Genomic DNA, 16471 nt, shown 5'->3' with positions numbered 1-16471 from the left:
AAAGAAAAAAGAAAAAGAAATCCAAATCCACATTTAAACCAGAGGAAAAAGAAAAAGAAAAAGAAATAAAAACCCTCAACCACAAACACAATTTATTTAATGTGAATAATACGCTCAGATATTAAGATGTTGAGACGAAATGACCACACAGAAAACCTAAAAAGTTGACACCCACCCTAATTGAGAACAGCATCACAAACAAACAAACAAACAACAAAAATCAATACGTTGCCGAGTTTACTCGCTGGCCGAGTCTACTTTTGCATGTGAAAGTCGACGTCTTTCTCTAGATTTTCCATGGCCTGAGTCTTCAAGCTGATTTCCGCATCGATACTCATTCCTCCATCCTTCTCCTGGTACTGGTAAAGATACACCATTCCATCAAACTTGTTGTTCCTTCCACTTCTCACCGTCTCCGGCTTTCCCCACCCGAAATCGATGTCATAAACTTTTAACCCAGGCGAGCTTCCCACCGCCACACAATTTGGTCCGGCGTCCTTATGCTGAAACAGCTCCGGATTCGCCTCCCACTTTTTGTTCTTACAGTCGATGGCTTTCGAATCGTGCTTCTCTATTGCCTTCTGCACATCCGACGCGGCGGAACTTGGAGGGTTGGTAAGCAACGTGCCGCCTTCCGTCTCCTCTAACACCACCGCCTGAATTAGGTTGCCGAAGTAATTATCCGGCATCGGAGGAACGACCCTCTTCCGACAATCGACGAAGGCGATGAAAACCGTCTTATCCTCCGGTTGGAAGTTGCGGGCTCGGGTTATGGCCCGCCATATGTGGACCTCAAGAGATTGGAATGTTGAGAAAGGCTTGGAGCCGTCCGATCGAGATGAGTTGACGTCAGAGTTGATCTTGTCGATGGCTGAGCCGGAGAATCGGAATATCCTCTCTCGCGTCTGTGGTGGTTCGCGCCGGGTGGTTCCGTCAACCAACGGCAATTCTAGCTTCACTCGGGTATTCCCGGCTTTTGTGCGGTCGTGGGATGGTTGGCCCGAGATTGAGATTGGGGTGGACCCACGGCAGATCTCCGCCCAAGAGCTCATGAAGTGCCACGTGGAAATATCGTCCAGAACGACGTGGTTAAATGCGCACCCAATTGCTAGTCCATCTTTCAGTTTGGTGAACTGCGCCACAAGTGAACCAGCTTTCAGCTATTTTAATTTATTAATAAGTCTTTGCAAGGTGGTGGCTGAAGTAGTGTAATAAATTGCTTGATGGAACGTGAATAATTAAAATGAATAAATACATACAAAAAAAATTGCAAAATGATGAGGAAATGAGAATATTGATAAAAATAATATAAAAAAACGCCTTATAAATTAACTCTTAAAATACTAAAACCGATTCAAAATTGTGATATAAAGAGTTTTAACTATCATATTACCTGAACGGCCAACAATGGGAGGTCAAGGCCCTTCCAGTTGAGAACGTCGGTGTAGGGAACGACCTCCTGCAACAACGATGAAGACTCATCCGCACCAAGCTCTGCAACTCCAACACTAGCAGCCACTGCCTCCACCACCTTCACCTCAAGATTATTAGCATTGCAATCAATCCTCCAGACATGTTCCTTATCCCTTCCTAGTTTTCCGGCCAAAGGGTAGAAATCTACAAGTATCTCATCCAGAGATTCCTTCATCTTCTTAACCATTTCCTCCCATTTTTTATCAATTCTATCCTGAATCTTGTACACCAACAACTTCTGGCTGTAAAAGGACGTCAAAAAGGGAAGATCGAATGTCACCAAAGGACATTCTCGTCCTTTCAACACCTTGGTTGGGACAAACAGACTGTCGTTCGTGACACTCACCATGTTCCCTTGCTCTCCTCCTTCCTCCTCCTGCCTCTTCCCAATCTCAGTTGCCATACTTATGAAGCAAAAGAATGGATTGGAAAAGAGATTCAGAGAAACCTAAGATTGTCTGCAGGGAATGAATGAAGAAGAAGTATGAATGATGAAGAAGGGGTGACACTTACTTATACAAGAGTAAGCCCAGCATAGGAAATGGTTAATGGTTGCATTAATGGTTTCACGAAGACAGTTGTGATAATAATCATAATATTAATGCTTCTCCACCTTTTTTTTTTTTTGTTTTGTTTGAAGAAGTAGTTGATAATCATACTATCATACATATCATACTCATATCATACTACTATTATAAAAGCATGAACTGAGTGAGGATGGCTACATTTCACTTCCCAAAACACCCCTATTTTCTAAAACTTATACTACTATTATAAAAGCACGAACTGAGTGAGGATGGCTACATTTCACTTCCCAAAACACCCCTATTTTCTAAAACTACTAAACATTTTAGTCATAAAAAAAATTCCAAAAATGTAATTTGTCAAATAACTAAAATCAAATTTGCCAAATAACTAATCGTGTGCCGACAATTTTCAATTAGTTAATTAAATTGTATGCCAAACTCATGGCTACATTTTTACTTCCCAAAATAGCCTTCTTCCCTAACTACATTGATATAATTAATTACGTCTAAAATTGTAAATTCATATTTTATACTTTCAATAATATTATATTAATTATAGTTTTACTTGAATCATTAACAACAACAAGCCTAAGGAATAGGAAGAGTTTCTCCTAAAAACTAGGAAATATTAATTGAAGAAGAATAAATTAATCAAAATCAATCATCTAAACGTTAGAATACCGCTCATTTAAAAAAATAATAATAATTAGCAACAACTAGCGTAAGGAATAGGAAGAACTTCTCCTAAAAACTAGAAAATATTAATTGAAGAAGAAGAAACTAATCAAAATCAACCAAGCATCGTTTGAATACCGCTTAATAAATGTAATAATGATAAAACACTAACAATTTATTCTTTATTAAATATTCAAAAAGCATATTTGCCAAATAACTAATAGTGTGCTGATAATTTTCAAACAGTTAATTAAATCGTGTGCTAAATATTCAAATATCAAATTTGCCAAATAACTAATCGTGTGCCGACAATTTTCAAACCATTAATTAAATGGTATGCAAATGGTATGCTAAATATTAAAAAATCAAATTTGCCAAATAACTAATCGTGTGTTGACAAAACCTTCTCCCTCACGCCCACTCCCCGTTGACATTCAAGGATAATTAAATATTGTGCCAAACTCATGGCTACATTTTTACTCCCAAAATAAGGATCCTTCCCTAACTACATTGATATAATTAATTATGTCTAAAATTGTAAATTCATAATTTTCTACTGTCAATAATATTAGATTAATTATAGTTTTACCGAATCATTAACAACAACAAGCCTAAGGAATAGGAAGAGTTTCTCCTAAAAACTAAGAAATATTAATTGAAGAAGAAGAAATTAATCAAAATCAAGCATCTAAACGTTAGAATACCGTTCATTTAAAAAATAATAATAATTAGCACCAACTAGATGAACTGGGGAAGTGTGGAAGAGTTTCTCCTAAAAACTCCGAAATCTTAATTGCCGAAGAAGAAACTAATCCACATCTACTTGAACCCTTCTCTCTTCAATGTTTAATGGTGGGTCTAACGATGCACCATTACAATTCTTTATTAAATATTCAAAAATCATATCTGCCTAAGAGATATTTAGAAGGATTGTGTGATAAATCGTGTGCTAGGAATATTCAAAAATGCAAATTTGCGCAGATAACTAATCGTGAGCGAACGATTTTCAAACCATTAATTAGATGGGATGCCAAAGATTAAAAAATCAAATTTGCCAAATAACTAATCAGCTGCTGTTGACAAAACCTGCTGATCTTTCCACTAGGATCCTGGCTAGGATTGTGTGATAATGACTTCAACTATTTTTGGTAAGATTTTCTCATGAGCACAAGGATGAGGATAACTACAAGAGATTACATAACAAACTAAAGGATAGGGATATTTTTAAGAGTTTCACTTTACAGCCGAATCTGAGTCTCGAAAAGGCAACTGATTTTAATTTTCTAGTATAGTCCGAAATTGGGTTAGTTTGGTTTATCTTCTGGGCTTCCTGTCTATGCATTTTATGAAGAAATGCCTCCACTGGTCTTGAGAGGACCGCATGATAAACAGGGAGCCGGAATTTCTTCCCCTTTATCGATGAGCAACTAATTAGACCAAAGATGAACTGGGGAAGTGTGGAAATTTCAAATCACACTCCACTGCTCTTGCCTTTTCCGTCTTCCCCTTCACTTAGAACCCTTACTCTTTTCAATGTTTGGTGGGTTTCTAACTGGGCAATGTCAGTTGACGTAGACAATAATGAATCTAATTAAGAGATATTTAGAAGGATTGTGTGATAATGGCTTTGACTTGTGTGATAATGGCTGCTGCACAAGAAAGAAAGTTCCGAGTTTAACAGAGATGTGGCAGCTATATTTAGAGACCCCAGAGATAGCCTTATGCTTATCTTAGAAGTCAATCAAGCTTTGCTGCTTAAGTTGCCCTTAAACAGTGATGATGATGATGATGATTATAATAGTGATAATGGCTAGGATTGTGTGATAATGACTTCAACTAATTTTGGTAACATTAAATCATAGTTTAAGATGATGAAACTAAAGAAAGAACATAACAAATAAAGAAGTGTGTGTTTCAAGTTTCACTCTTACAGTCCGAATACTTTAGTCCAATTCGGCAACTGATAATTTATCAAGTATATTCCAATTCGGCAAGCTTTGTTTTTAAGCTTAGATTCCCTTTTTAAGCATATTAAAAAAGTGAAATGCCCCTGTTATTTAATAGAAATAAACAGTATGGTGTAGCTTCAGTTCGATCTAATTCAAAGCTTTCTGCTATGATGTCTACATTTGGACTTATTTGCTTTTCTGTTTTTGCTTTATTTGTTGCATTACTGATTATCCTGATATTTCAGTTTACTTAGCATTAAGAAATTACATATTTTAATATTTAATGTCATATTTTCATCCCTCTTATGTGTAGGCAAATCAATTATTATGATTAGATATAATAATATTAATGACAGAAATTTAAACATAAAACTAATAAAACTTAAAATTGTTCTATCAGAGGAAATTCATGAAATATTAAATAGAAATGAAAATATGAGAAAAAAATATAGGGAGAAATTCATGGATTGTGAGTTAGTTTTTAATTAGAATTTAACCTTTTATTCATTAAAATTAAAACTAGGGGTTTAATGATAACCATTAGATTATGATTAAGAATGACATGTGTACCCATAATCTATATCTTAAATATTTATTTTTAATTTTTGGAGGGGGCCAAATAGTCGTATTTCACATGTAAAGTGAGAAAAATTAGGCAAATATTTAGGGATTTTTAAAATACCAAAAATCCAGGGGATAAACACTTAATTTATCATAAATTAATTAAAAAAATTTATTATGATTATAAATAATAATATTAATGGCAGAAATTTAAACATCTAACTAATATAAAAGATAAACACTTAATTTATCATAAATTAATATAAAAAAATCAATGATTATTCCTTAAAAGTAGGAGTTTAATGATAACCATTAAATTATGATTAATAATAACATTTATACCCATAATCTATCTATATCTTAAATTTTATTTTTAATTTTTGGAGGGGGCCAAATAGTGGTGTTTCACACATACAGTGAAAAAAAATTAGGCAAATATGTAGGAATTTTTAAAATTCAAAAAAATCTAGGGAATAAACGCTCAATTTATCATAAATTAATTAAAAAAATGATTATGATTAATAATAATAATAATGGCAGAAATTTAAACATCTAACTAATATAAAGGATAAACACTCAATTTATCATAAATTAATAAAAAAAAATCAATGATTATTCCTTAAAACTAAGGGTTTAATGATAACCATTAGATTATGATTAATAATAACATTTATACCCATAATCTATATCTTAAATATGTAGGGATTTTTAAAATTCCAAAAAATCCAGGGGATAAACACTCAATTTATCATAAATTAATTAAAAAAAATCTATGATTATGATTAGAAATAATAATATTAATGGCGAAATTTAAACAAGCTAACTAATAAAATTTAAAATTAAAATTGTTATTAATAGGAATCGAAACTTTATGAGAAAGTGTAAGGATTCAAAAATAAAATTAAATGAATATGATTAGATATAATAAAATTGATAGCTGAAATTCTAAACTATATTTAAATTTCCATTAATAGAGAATGAGAGAGGAATAATTTGAGAAAGAGAGTGAATACTGATAAGTGTGGAGAAGATTTCGAAAAATTCCAATGTTTACTAAGTACTCTAATATTTTGTGAAACGTGTGAGAAAAAAACAATATAGGAATAAAAAGAGGAGATTCATGAGAGAGAGTAAATTAGAATGAAAATATGAGAGATAATATAGGGAGAAATTTATGGATCGTGATTTAGTTTTTAATTAGAATTTAACATTTTATTCCTTAAAACTAGGGGTTTAATGATAACAATTAGATTATGATTAAGAATAACATTTGTATCCATAATCTATATCTTAAATTTTTATTTTTAATTTTTGGGAGGTGCCAAATAGTGGTATTTCACATTGTAAATTGAGAAAAATTAGGCAAATATGTAAGGATTTTTAAAATTCAAAAAATCCAAGGGATAAACACTCAATTTATCGTAAATTAATTAAAAAAATCTATAACTATGATTAGAAATAATAATATTAAGGGAAAAAAATTTAAACATCTAACTAATAAAACTTAAAATTAAAATTGCTATTAATAGAAATGGAAACTTTATGAGAAAGTGTAGGGATTCAGAAATAAAATTAAATGATTATGATTAGATATAATAAAATTGATAGCTGAAATTTTAAACGAGATTTAAATTTCTATTAATAGGAATGAAATTGTAAGAAAAAAGTTGAAGGACTAAAAAAAAAAAATCAATGACTATGAATAGATCTGATAAAATCAATGGCTAAATTCTAATGAGATTTAAATTGCTATTAGTAGAGTCAAATTTTCGGACAAAGAAAGAACAACAAAATAAAATTATGTTTTATGAAAATAATACTAGAAAAAATCGGGAGTGAGAGAGAAAGAGGAATAATTTGAGAAAGAGAGTGAATATTGATAAGTGTGGAGAAGATTTCGGAAAATTCTAATGTCTACTAAGTACTCCAATATTTTGTGAAACGTGTGAGAAAAAAACAATAGGAATAAAAGAGGAGATTAATGAGAGAGTAAATTAGATTGAAAATATGAGTGAGAATATACAGAGAAATTCATGATCGTGACTTAGTTCTTAATTAGAATTTAACATTTTATTCCTTAAAATTAGGGGTTTAATGATAGCCATCAGATTATGATTCAGAATGACATTTGTATCCATATTTATATCTTAAATTTTTATTTTTAATTTTTGGAGGGGGCCAAATAGTGGTATTTCACACTGCAAAGTGAGAAAAATTAGGCAAATATGTAAGGATTTTTAAAATTCCAAAAAATCTAGGGAATAAACACTCAATTTATCATAAATTAATTAGAAAAATTTATGATTATGATTATAAATAATAATATTAATGACAAAAATTTAAACATCTAACTAATAAAACTTAAAATTAAAATTACTATTAATATAAAAGGAAACTTGACGAGAAAGTGTAGGGATTCAAAAATAAAATAAAATGATTATGATTAAATATAATAAAATTGATAGCTGAAATTTTAAACGAGATTAAAACTTTCATTAATTGAAATGAAATTGTAGGAAAAAAATTGAAGGATTAAAAAAAATAAAAATAAATGACTATGAATAGATCTGATAAAATCAATGGTTAAATTCTAATGAGATTCAAATTGGTATTAGTAGAGTCAAATTTTAGGAGAAAGAAATAACAACTAAATAAAATAAAATATTGCTTTATGAAAATAATACTAGAAAAATCATGAGTGGGAGAGAGATGAATAATTTGAGAAAGAGAGTGAATACCGATAAGTGTGGAAAAGATTTCGGAAAATTCCAATGTCTGCTAAGTACTCAAATATTTTGTGAGACGTGTGAGAAAAAAACAATAGGAATAAAAGAGGAGATTCATGAGAAAATAAATTGGAATGAAAATATGAGAGAGAATATATGGAGAAATTCATGGATCCTAACTTAGTTTTTAATTAGAATTTAACATTTTATTCCTTAAAACTAGGGGTTTAATGATAACCATTAGATTATTATGATTAAAAATGACATTTGTATCCATTATATATTCGCTATTCGACTTCCCTCCCTTCCCTTCGCCATCATCTTCTGTGCGTGGCTATCAAATCCTGATGTGCCATTAGTTCAAAAATAGGATAGCACTTATTCCGACTAAACCTTCTATCCCCTTCGAGAGCTACTAGTACTAGACAGCTACCCTTGCGTTGACTCCTTTGGTATATATATATATTATTTATTTTGTAAGAAGAAGAATTTTATTAAGCAAAAGCATCAAATGTTACAAACCTAGAATCCACAAGATTAATAATAAACTGCAGCACATTAACTCACTAAATTTGTTGACAGATTTAGCTTAGAGCAACTTTTGTTAGAAAATTTACCTGAAATTAAAAACTTTACTAATCCATCTAAAACTGACAGAATTAATAGGTGGAAGCAAATTAGAGAGCCTTGAATAACTTTGTAAGAGAAACCCAACCAACAACTGCTGAGGATAATTACTTTTATATATTCTTATATTTAGAGTGTAATAAACAACCATATGGTTTTAATGTCAAGATTAGTCTTCCCGTATTAGTGATTATCCCCAAAGGATGAGCTCTGTGCAATAGTAAATGCTACTCCAGTGTAATGATTAACTTGATTAATGTTCTTAACCCCCCCTCCCCAAAAAAAAAAAAAAAACCTACGTTGATTAATGTCACTTGTTTTTAAGTCTTTGAAGATAAGCCCTCCCTTGAATGATTACATACATTTGGACTTCCAAAACCTTATAATAATGAGAATCTCGTAAGGTGGGGTATACACATTCAGCTAGAAAAATATCTCGTATGGTGGGTCATCTTTTATATGAAGATATTAAATTCGAATCAGCTACCGCCAAGGGAGGACCATGGAGAATCGATCCAAGTTGAGCATTGGATGGATGCGCCCATTTATGGGGAGTTCGGTCGCATCACACAGTAGGGAGTACAGCCCACATGGGATTTATTATGAACTTTATTTTTGAAATTCCTTTAATATTTACAGGTCGTCTTGACTCGCTATTGCAAAGTACAAAACTGTGAAAAAAACACATTATTTTTCTCATATAAAAAGATAATTCATATTCATTTTGAGATGTGAAGAGTCATACTTGTACCTCATAGATGATTTAACATTGCCGAACCACACCTCCCCCACCCTTTCACTTGTCTCGCCTCCAAGTGGGTAGCAGATCTGGACTCATTTATAAATTGATGGGTACATAAATTAATGGTATAGCTAAAGCAATTGAATTCTGGTCCACCCGTTTGGTCCAGGCTTCAACGGTAGTAACTGGTTTCACTATGAAGTATGTGAGTCTTTGGCCAAATTACAGATTAATATTTTTTTGGGTACAAAGGCACTTTATATATAGGAAAATTGGGGATGGGGATATTACTGAGAAGTGAGTTTTCAACCACTCCACTATCCTTCCATTGAGGATTTATGATATATTGCTCAATGCTCATCAGCATTCATAATAATACTCCAGGTGTCAAGTTGGAGATGAGTCACGGTGCCAAAATTCAGGAAGCATTTATGAAAATCTATTTATTGCAGCAGCAAACATTCAAGACTTATATGTGATTTTTGGTTTTCAAAATTGATTTCCACGAAGTTCCTCACTTTTCGGACTAGTTGTTACTTGTTATAGCATGGTACAAAGTTCCTCATTTTTAGTTCCTTATACTGTTTTTTAAGGTGGTGGCTGAAGAGTGTAAATTGTTTGATGGAACGTGAATAATTAAAATGAATAAATACATAAATAAATAAAAAATGCAAATGATGATAAAATGAGAATATTGATAAAAATAATATAAAAAAATGCCTTAATTAACTCTTAAAATACTAAAATCGATTGACAATTGTGATAGATATATAGAGTGTAAATATCATATAACCTGAACGGCCAACAATGGGAGGTCGCTGCTCTTCAGGTTGAGAACGTTGGTGTAGGGAACGACCTCCTGCAACAACGATGAAGACTCATCCTCACCAAGCTCTGCAACTCCAACGCCGGCAGCCACCGCCTCCTCCACCTCCACTCTAAGATTGTTAGCGTTGCAACCAATCCTCAAGACACCTTCCTCATCCAATTCTAGTCTTCCGGCCAAAGGGTAGAAATCTACAAGTATCTCCTCCAGAGATTCCTTCATCTTCTTAACCATCTCCTCCCATTTTTTTATCAGTTCCATCCTGAATCTTGTACACCCCCAACAGCTTCTGGCTGTAGAAGAGCGTCAAAAAGGGAAGATCGAATGTCACCAAAGGACATTCTCGTCCTTTCAACACCTTGGGTGCGATAAGGAGACTCTTGTCATTCGTCACACTCACCATGTTCCCTTGCTCTCCTCCTTCCTCCTGCCTCCTGCCTCCTCCCAGTCTCAGTTGCCATAGCTATGAAGCAAAATAATGGATTGGAAAAGAGATTCAGAGAAACCTGAGATTGTCTGTAGGGAATGAATGAAGAAGAAGTGGTGAGACTTACTTATACAGGAGTAACCCCATGTTATCAACTAAAATTGTATGAACTAGAAGTCGCCACTTGGACCAAGGCTAGAGGTCCACATCGGGTCTTAGGAAATTGCACTTCTTGAGGAGGTTGCCCTTTGGGAAAATTAACCCAGGGGGTATTAGTCAACATTTATATGTTTCAATGCAACAACAAGATCTTATTTGTAACAAGTAGTTTTGTTGTTTGGTTAATTAGTGACATTTTATTCATGAAATGGGTTGGATTGGTATTATTCTGAATATGCCATAGTACGGTACTTCTACTCATAGAAGACTTCTTGGCGAAGATAAAGGATCTCTCAAATGTCTTTTCCCGTGCTTAGCGTGTACGGAGGATACCTCATATCCCGCAACGGATATGGAAGCTTCTGATCGGTTCAAAGTTTTCCTCGAGCCTAACGCTGACTACTCCTCTGCCCAAGTTGCTGTGGGACGTAGTCATGACCAACACTGACAGCTCGTTCAGTGACAAGACAGCACGATGGCTAGGACAGTCAAATCATCAAGCTTGCCACTCCTGATTCATGAACGAATCCATCTCCACCCTCCACTGATCAAGATTACGATTCAAGGGTAGAAGACCACCTTCCGCTATGACGGGGGCAAGCTTGCTATTTATCTCCAAAGAACGTGTAGACAAGTAAGAGAATTCTGATCCTTCCCAGGGATGGGAGGAATTTCTCTTCTTCATTCTCCAGAAGATCCCTTCCTGAAGAGAAACCCTAGCTTCCATTATCTGGACTAACTTTATCTTTGGAGGTGGTTAACCATCCTTCGAGGAGGCCCACTCTCATGCATGGTTTGGTCTCAGGATAACAGGATGGATCGAAGGCGAACTAGGATCAACACTAGCTGACTGGGCTAAGATTGTTCATTCTACCCCAACTAATGCTTTTTAAATTATGAGAAAAATAACATAGCCAATGATCCTTCCATCCTTTTGACTATTAGCCGGTGATTGTTGTCTTTTTGTATTATGTATTTGTATTTGTATTATATTTGTAGTTGAATATCCTTTTGGTTTACATCTAAACACCTAAATGAAATCCACCACCGAAATGAACTTTCACTGTATCGTCGAAATATCGCCGGAAAATCGTCAATCTTCCGGCAATTAGGCAAAATATAGGCGATTCTTTTTTAAAAACATGGATTCCGTTCTTCTTCCTCTTCGATACTGAATCCTTAGCTTTCAACCACCAACTTTCTCTAACACTACTACCACTTCTAGATTTAAGCCCTTTTTTCTTCTTCTTCTTCTTAGCAAGTTTTCCGCAAAACTCCTCATGCCACCACTCTTGCGGCCTTCGGCTCTTATCCTTCTTTGTAATCTTCTCTTCGTCTAATGAACTCCACCACTTCAAACACCTCTGTTTCTTCCGTCCTGATTTCTTATTGAGCTTCACTGATTCCATCGGTTCATCACCAGAGGTTGAAGATGCAGACTCGAAACCACCATCGCCCATATGACTTCAGCCTTCATCCCTGCAAGTCTACAACCACCATGAAAAAGATGAAGTAATGTGATTGTTCACACCACACACAACCCAAAATTCGCAATTGGAAAGTGACTTTTAGTCTTTCAACTTTGTTATTTTTTTCTTTTCAAAATCTTCTACGCATTTAATGCAATTTTGTTGTATTCACGTGCCAGTGTTCCACTAACACTATTTGATTTTTAAATATTTAATTAATGAACAAAGAAGTGGGAATTTAGGTAATGAAGCCAAGGTTCTGTAGTTGGTTTTTTTTCTCATATATATATATACATGATATTACTAGTTATTATTATTTATATTTTGTAAGAAGAAGAATTTTATTAAGCAAAAGCATTTAATGTTACAAACCTAGAATCCACAAGATTAATAATAAAATGCACCACATTAACCCTCTAAATTGTTGCCAGATTTAGCTTGGAGCAACTTTTGTTAGAAATTTTTCCTGAAATTAGAAACTTTACTAATCCATCTAAAACCGACTGAATTAATAGGTGGAAGCAAATTAGAGAGCTTTGAATAACTTTGTAAGAGAAACCCAACCAACAACTGCTGAGGGATAATTACTTTTATATATTCTTATATTTAGAGTGCAATAAACAACCATATGGTTTTAATGTCAAGATTAATTAGTCTTCTCGTATTAGTGATTATCACCAAAGGGTGAGCTTTGTGCAATAGTAAATGCTACTCGATCCGGTGTAATGATCAACTTGATTAATGTTCCTACCCCCCATCCCCCCACCCAAAAAAAAAAAAAATAAATAAATAAAACCATGATTAATGTCACTGGTTTCTAAGTCTTTGAAGATAAGTCCTGAAATATATGCCTAATTAACATGTAAGACTATCCAAAAAACTTTTCTAAAGGGTACAATAGGGTGTTTTCTATATAACTAATAAATTTCCACGTGCAACCATGTATGAGGTTGTAGAAAATATCATATCGTGAGGAGGAGAGTAATATATTCCATATCTATGGCATGGTAATTAATTTCTACAAACAAATGATAATTAAATTAGTTTTTAGGTTTGTGTACAAAACTACTATACATCTTATAATAATTTATTTATAAAATTCAAACATTCGAAAAAAATTGTCAAAGTTATGTTAGGCCAACTCTCAACTAGGTAAACATATCCCAAGTCATACTTATAGGTAACTAGTGATAAGCATCATAAAATATATGGGCAAAAGGCACTATTTTGGAAGATGGCAACACGAAAAAAGACTTTTAAAATGGCTTTTGCTGCTTATAAGGTTGTTCGAATTCAACAAAAAAATAAAAAATAAATAAAAATAAATAAATAAATAAATATAAATAAATAAATAAATATATATATATAATATATATATATATATATATATATACACACTAAATAAACACGTAAATGCACGTGCCATATAAAAAAAATATCAGTTAAAAATTTTATATTAGAAAAATTGATAAATAAGTTTTAGGTGGGATATATGACTTTTGGGGGTGTTAGAATGTATTAACTTAAAATATTTTATTATTAATATATATTTTTTGTAATAGTCTTTTGTTTTTTTAATACGGTTTATATTTTAATGTTGTTGTGATGTTTTGTTTTTTTCTTTCTCTTTTTTTTTTTTGTTGGTTACTCTACTTTTTTTTCTTCTTCTGGTATGTTTTTATTTTTTTTGGTCTTTTGTGTGTTATTTTGTCCTTACGTTCTTTATGGTTTTTTTTTGGTTTCTCGTTGTGTTTTTTTTGTTTGTTTTTTTTTCTTTTTTTGGTTGTTTTTTTTGTTTTTGGTTTTTGTTTTTTGTTGTGTTTTTTCCTTTGTTTTTTTTGCTTTTTTTTTTTTCGTTTCTGTGGGGTTGTTTTTTTCTTTTGTTTTCTGTTTTTTTTTTACTTTTTTGTTTGTTTGGTATGTTCGATGTTGTCTCTGTGGTTGCTGTTTAGGTTGGCTTTTGGATTTTGTTCCTTATGTGTTTATTATTTATCGGACATCTTATCCATGTTGCACTGCTATCAGCTTGGATGGTCTTATTTTTAATATGTTTTCATTTCTATGTTAACTTAAACACAATGATTTAATGGTGGTTATCACTTTCTTGCGAGTTCATTTTCTCCACTTGTATTATTCCATATATTTATTTATATTGTCTGACTATGTCTCTGTGGATATGTGTTTTTTCGGTGTTGTTTTTTGGATTGTCTATCATGGACCATTATGGTAGCTATTATTGATTGAATGTCTTGATCTTTACTCTCGTCATATCAATTTTTGGTTTCGGGTTTGTGTTTAGAGGGGCATTGTATTCTTTTATGTTATGCATGTGGACCTCTGTTTAGCTCCTAGTTACATGAGAACACAGGTTTTGTGGACACGGGGGCGGTGCTCCTTGTCTTATGATTCCTTTTAATGTCATTTCGCCTTCTTTAATGGGCCGGAGTTGATGGGGTGGTTTTACTGGAGGTCATGTTGTCCTTACGTTTGTAATTTAATATTTGGAGTTCACTTTTGCCTAGTTGAGTGTGGTTGAGATCTCTGGGGATGCTTTTTGAACTTCTCGGCGGTCTTGGTGTGGGGCTGCTTGTCTCCCCCGATGCTCGTTGATGTTGGATTGCTGGTTGAGGTTCCTGGTCTTTGCTTACTTTTGCTATGCTAGCCTGGTTTATGTGTATTCAGGACATCGTGTTAGGTGGTGGGAGGTTCTTTATTATTTTCTTTTACTTTCAGCAATATCGGGTGTTCACTGTTTCTGGGTTTTATGACTTTCTTACCCGTGACTCTGCCCAGATACATCCTGGTTTTTGATGTTCATCATTTTTTTATTCTATTGAACCTCCGTAGTTTCACTATTTCCGATGGCTAATTTGTGTCTCCCAACTCTAACCCGAAAAATCGTAATAAATCTAACCAAGTAGAATCGTAGGCTTCACTAGCCTTGTATTGTCGGAATTCGTAGTATTTTCCACCTTCTCCATAGGACCGAAACCATCAAAACCAACACCGCTTCCCTCACAAACCAATAAATCAAGAACCCTATTGTACAAATAACATCAAAGTAGATGAATCGGCAAGCAGTGTACCTCGCTCGAGATATTCGAGCATAGCCCCAATACCCGGCGCACCACCGGTTCCAACACATTGGGTAATGACCTTTCTTCAAGTCGACCGTTCTTCCACGACGCAACCGCCTGACAGGCGAGAGATCAGAGCCGAGAGACTTTGAGAGAGTTGAGGGGATTGAGAGGTTCGAGAGAGAGTCGCGAGAGATTTAGGATCGGCTGATTAGTGGGGGGAGTTCCGTTACGTAAAACCAACCGGAAACCCTAAGAAATCGATCATTCCGTCTTCCGAGATCAATAACAACCATTGTCATCGTCATCAAACACGCGAAAGAGATCGCGAACACTTGACCCCGCTTTTTTTCTTGGTATATCCTTAGCAATGCATGACAAAGAACCATCACTATCGAAATCAAAAACCATTATCGATCCATCTTCCTTCTTCTCACCATCATTCGGCTTCCCGCAATGAGTGAACAAATACATAGATTCAGCGATCGGAGGGATTCGGGCGGTTCGAGGGGAGAGGGATATGAAGCAAGGCCGAGTTGAGAGGGTCTGAGAGATAGTGGTGATTTAGAGAGAGTTCGAGAGAGTTCGGAGGGAGAGGGATAGAGCACGACTTTGGAGAGTTGAGATGTTAGGAGAGATTTGGGATTAAAATTAGGATAAATTCATAATAATTCATGCTACATGTCCAAATTATCCTTGCAAATAACTACGAATAACAATAGTCACATTTTGGTATTGAAATTCTGGATAGAAGGCGCAAGTTTCCGTAGGCCTGCTTTTTTAGTGTTGATATATATATATATATATATATATATATATATATATATATATATATATATATATATATATATATATATATATTTTTTTTTTTATATTATAATGTTGTTCAATAAAGGAAAATAAAATTTCGAATTATAATGTAAAGTAATGAATAAAAGTGAAATAAAATAAATGTTTAGAAGAATAAAAGTGAAATAAAGTGAACACAAATAAATGTTTTAAATTGTAAGATTTATTAAAAGTGCTAATCACGCCAAGAGTACTTCATTTATATTTTATTTTTCTTTGTGATTTAGAACTACTTTTATTATGTATGATTTATTTTTGTAAGAAATGCATATGCGTGATTGAGGATAATAAATAGTCATACAAACATTTGCATGGATAATCGAAATGTTTGTGGCTATTGTCTTTTGGTATTCTATGTATTTAATTATAGTTTAATACAATGAT

The 16471-nt window shown here is 33.4% G+C and overlaps 1 protein-coding gene across 1 annotated transcript; it reads right to left on the bottom strand.

Moving 5' to 3' along the window:
- On the bottom strand, positions 1–1973 carry LOC149029948 (BAHD acyltransferase DCR-like). Its single transcript, XM_089152031.1, has 2 exons — positions 1394–1973; positions 1–1133 (listed from the first exon to the last, which is right to left on the bottom strand). Exons 1-2 carry the CDS (start codon positions 1874–1876, stop codon positions 255–257), a joined length of 1362 nt encoding a protein of 453 aa, XP_089008157.1. The 5' UTR covers positions 1877–1973; the 3' UTR covers positions 1–254.
- Between the last annotated feature and the right edge of the window lie 14498 nt (positions 1974–16471).

The sequence above is a fragment of the Hakea prostrata genome, chromosome 1 (assembly GCF_041222555.1).
Source record: "Hakea prostrata isolate BN-2017 chromosome 1, UWA_Hpros_2, whole genome shotgun sequence".
NCBI lineage: Eukaryota > Viridiplantae > Streptophyta > Magnoliopsida > Proteales > Proteaceae > Hakea > Hakea prostrata.
The sequence above is the reverse complement of the archived record's forward strand: the minus strand, read 5'-3'. Positions and strand labels throughout refer to the sequence as shown.

Coding starts and splice junctions, on each gene's coding strand:
- LOC149029948 (XM_089152031.1), bottom strand. CDS start 1,876: ATGGCAACTGAGATTGGGAAGAGGCAGGAGGAGGAAGGAGGAGAGCAA. Junction 1,134..1,393: donor TCCCATTGTTGGCCGTTCAG/GTAATATGATAG, acceptor CTTGTGGCGCAG/TTCACCAAACTGAAAGATGG.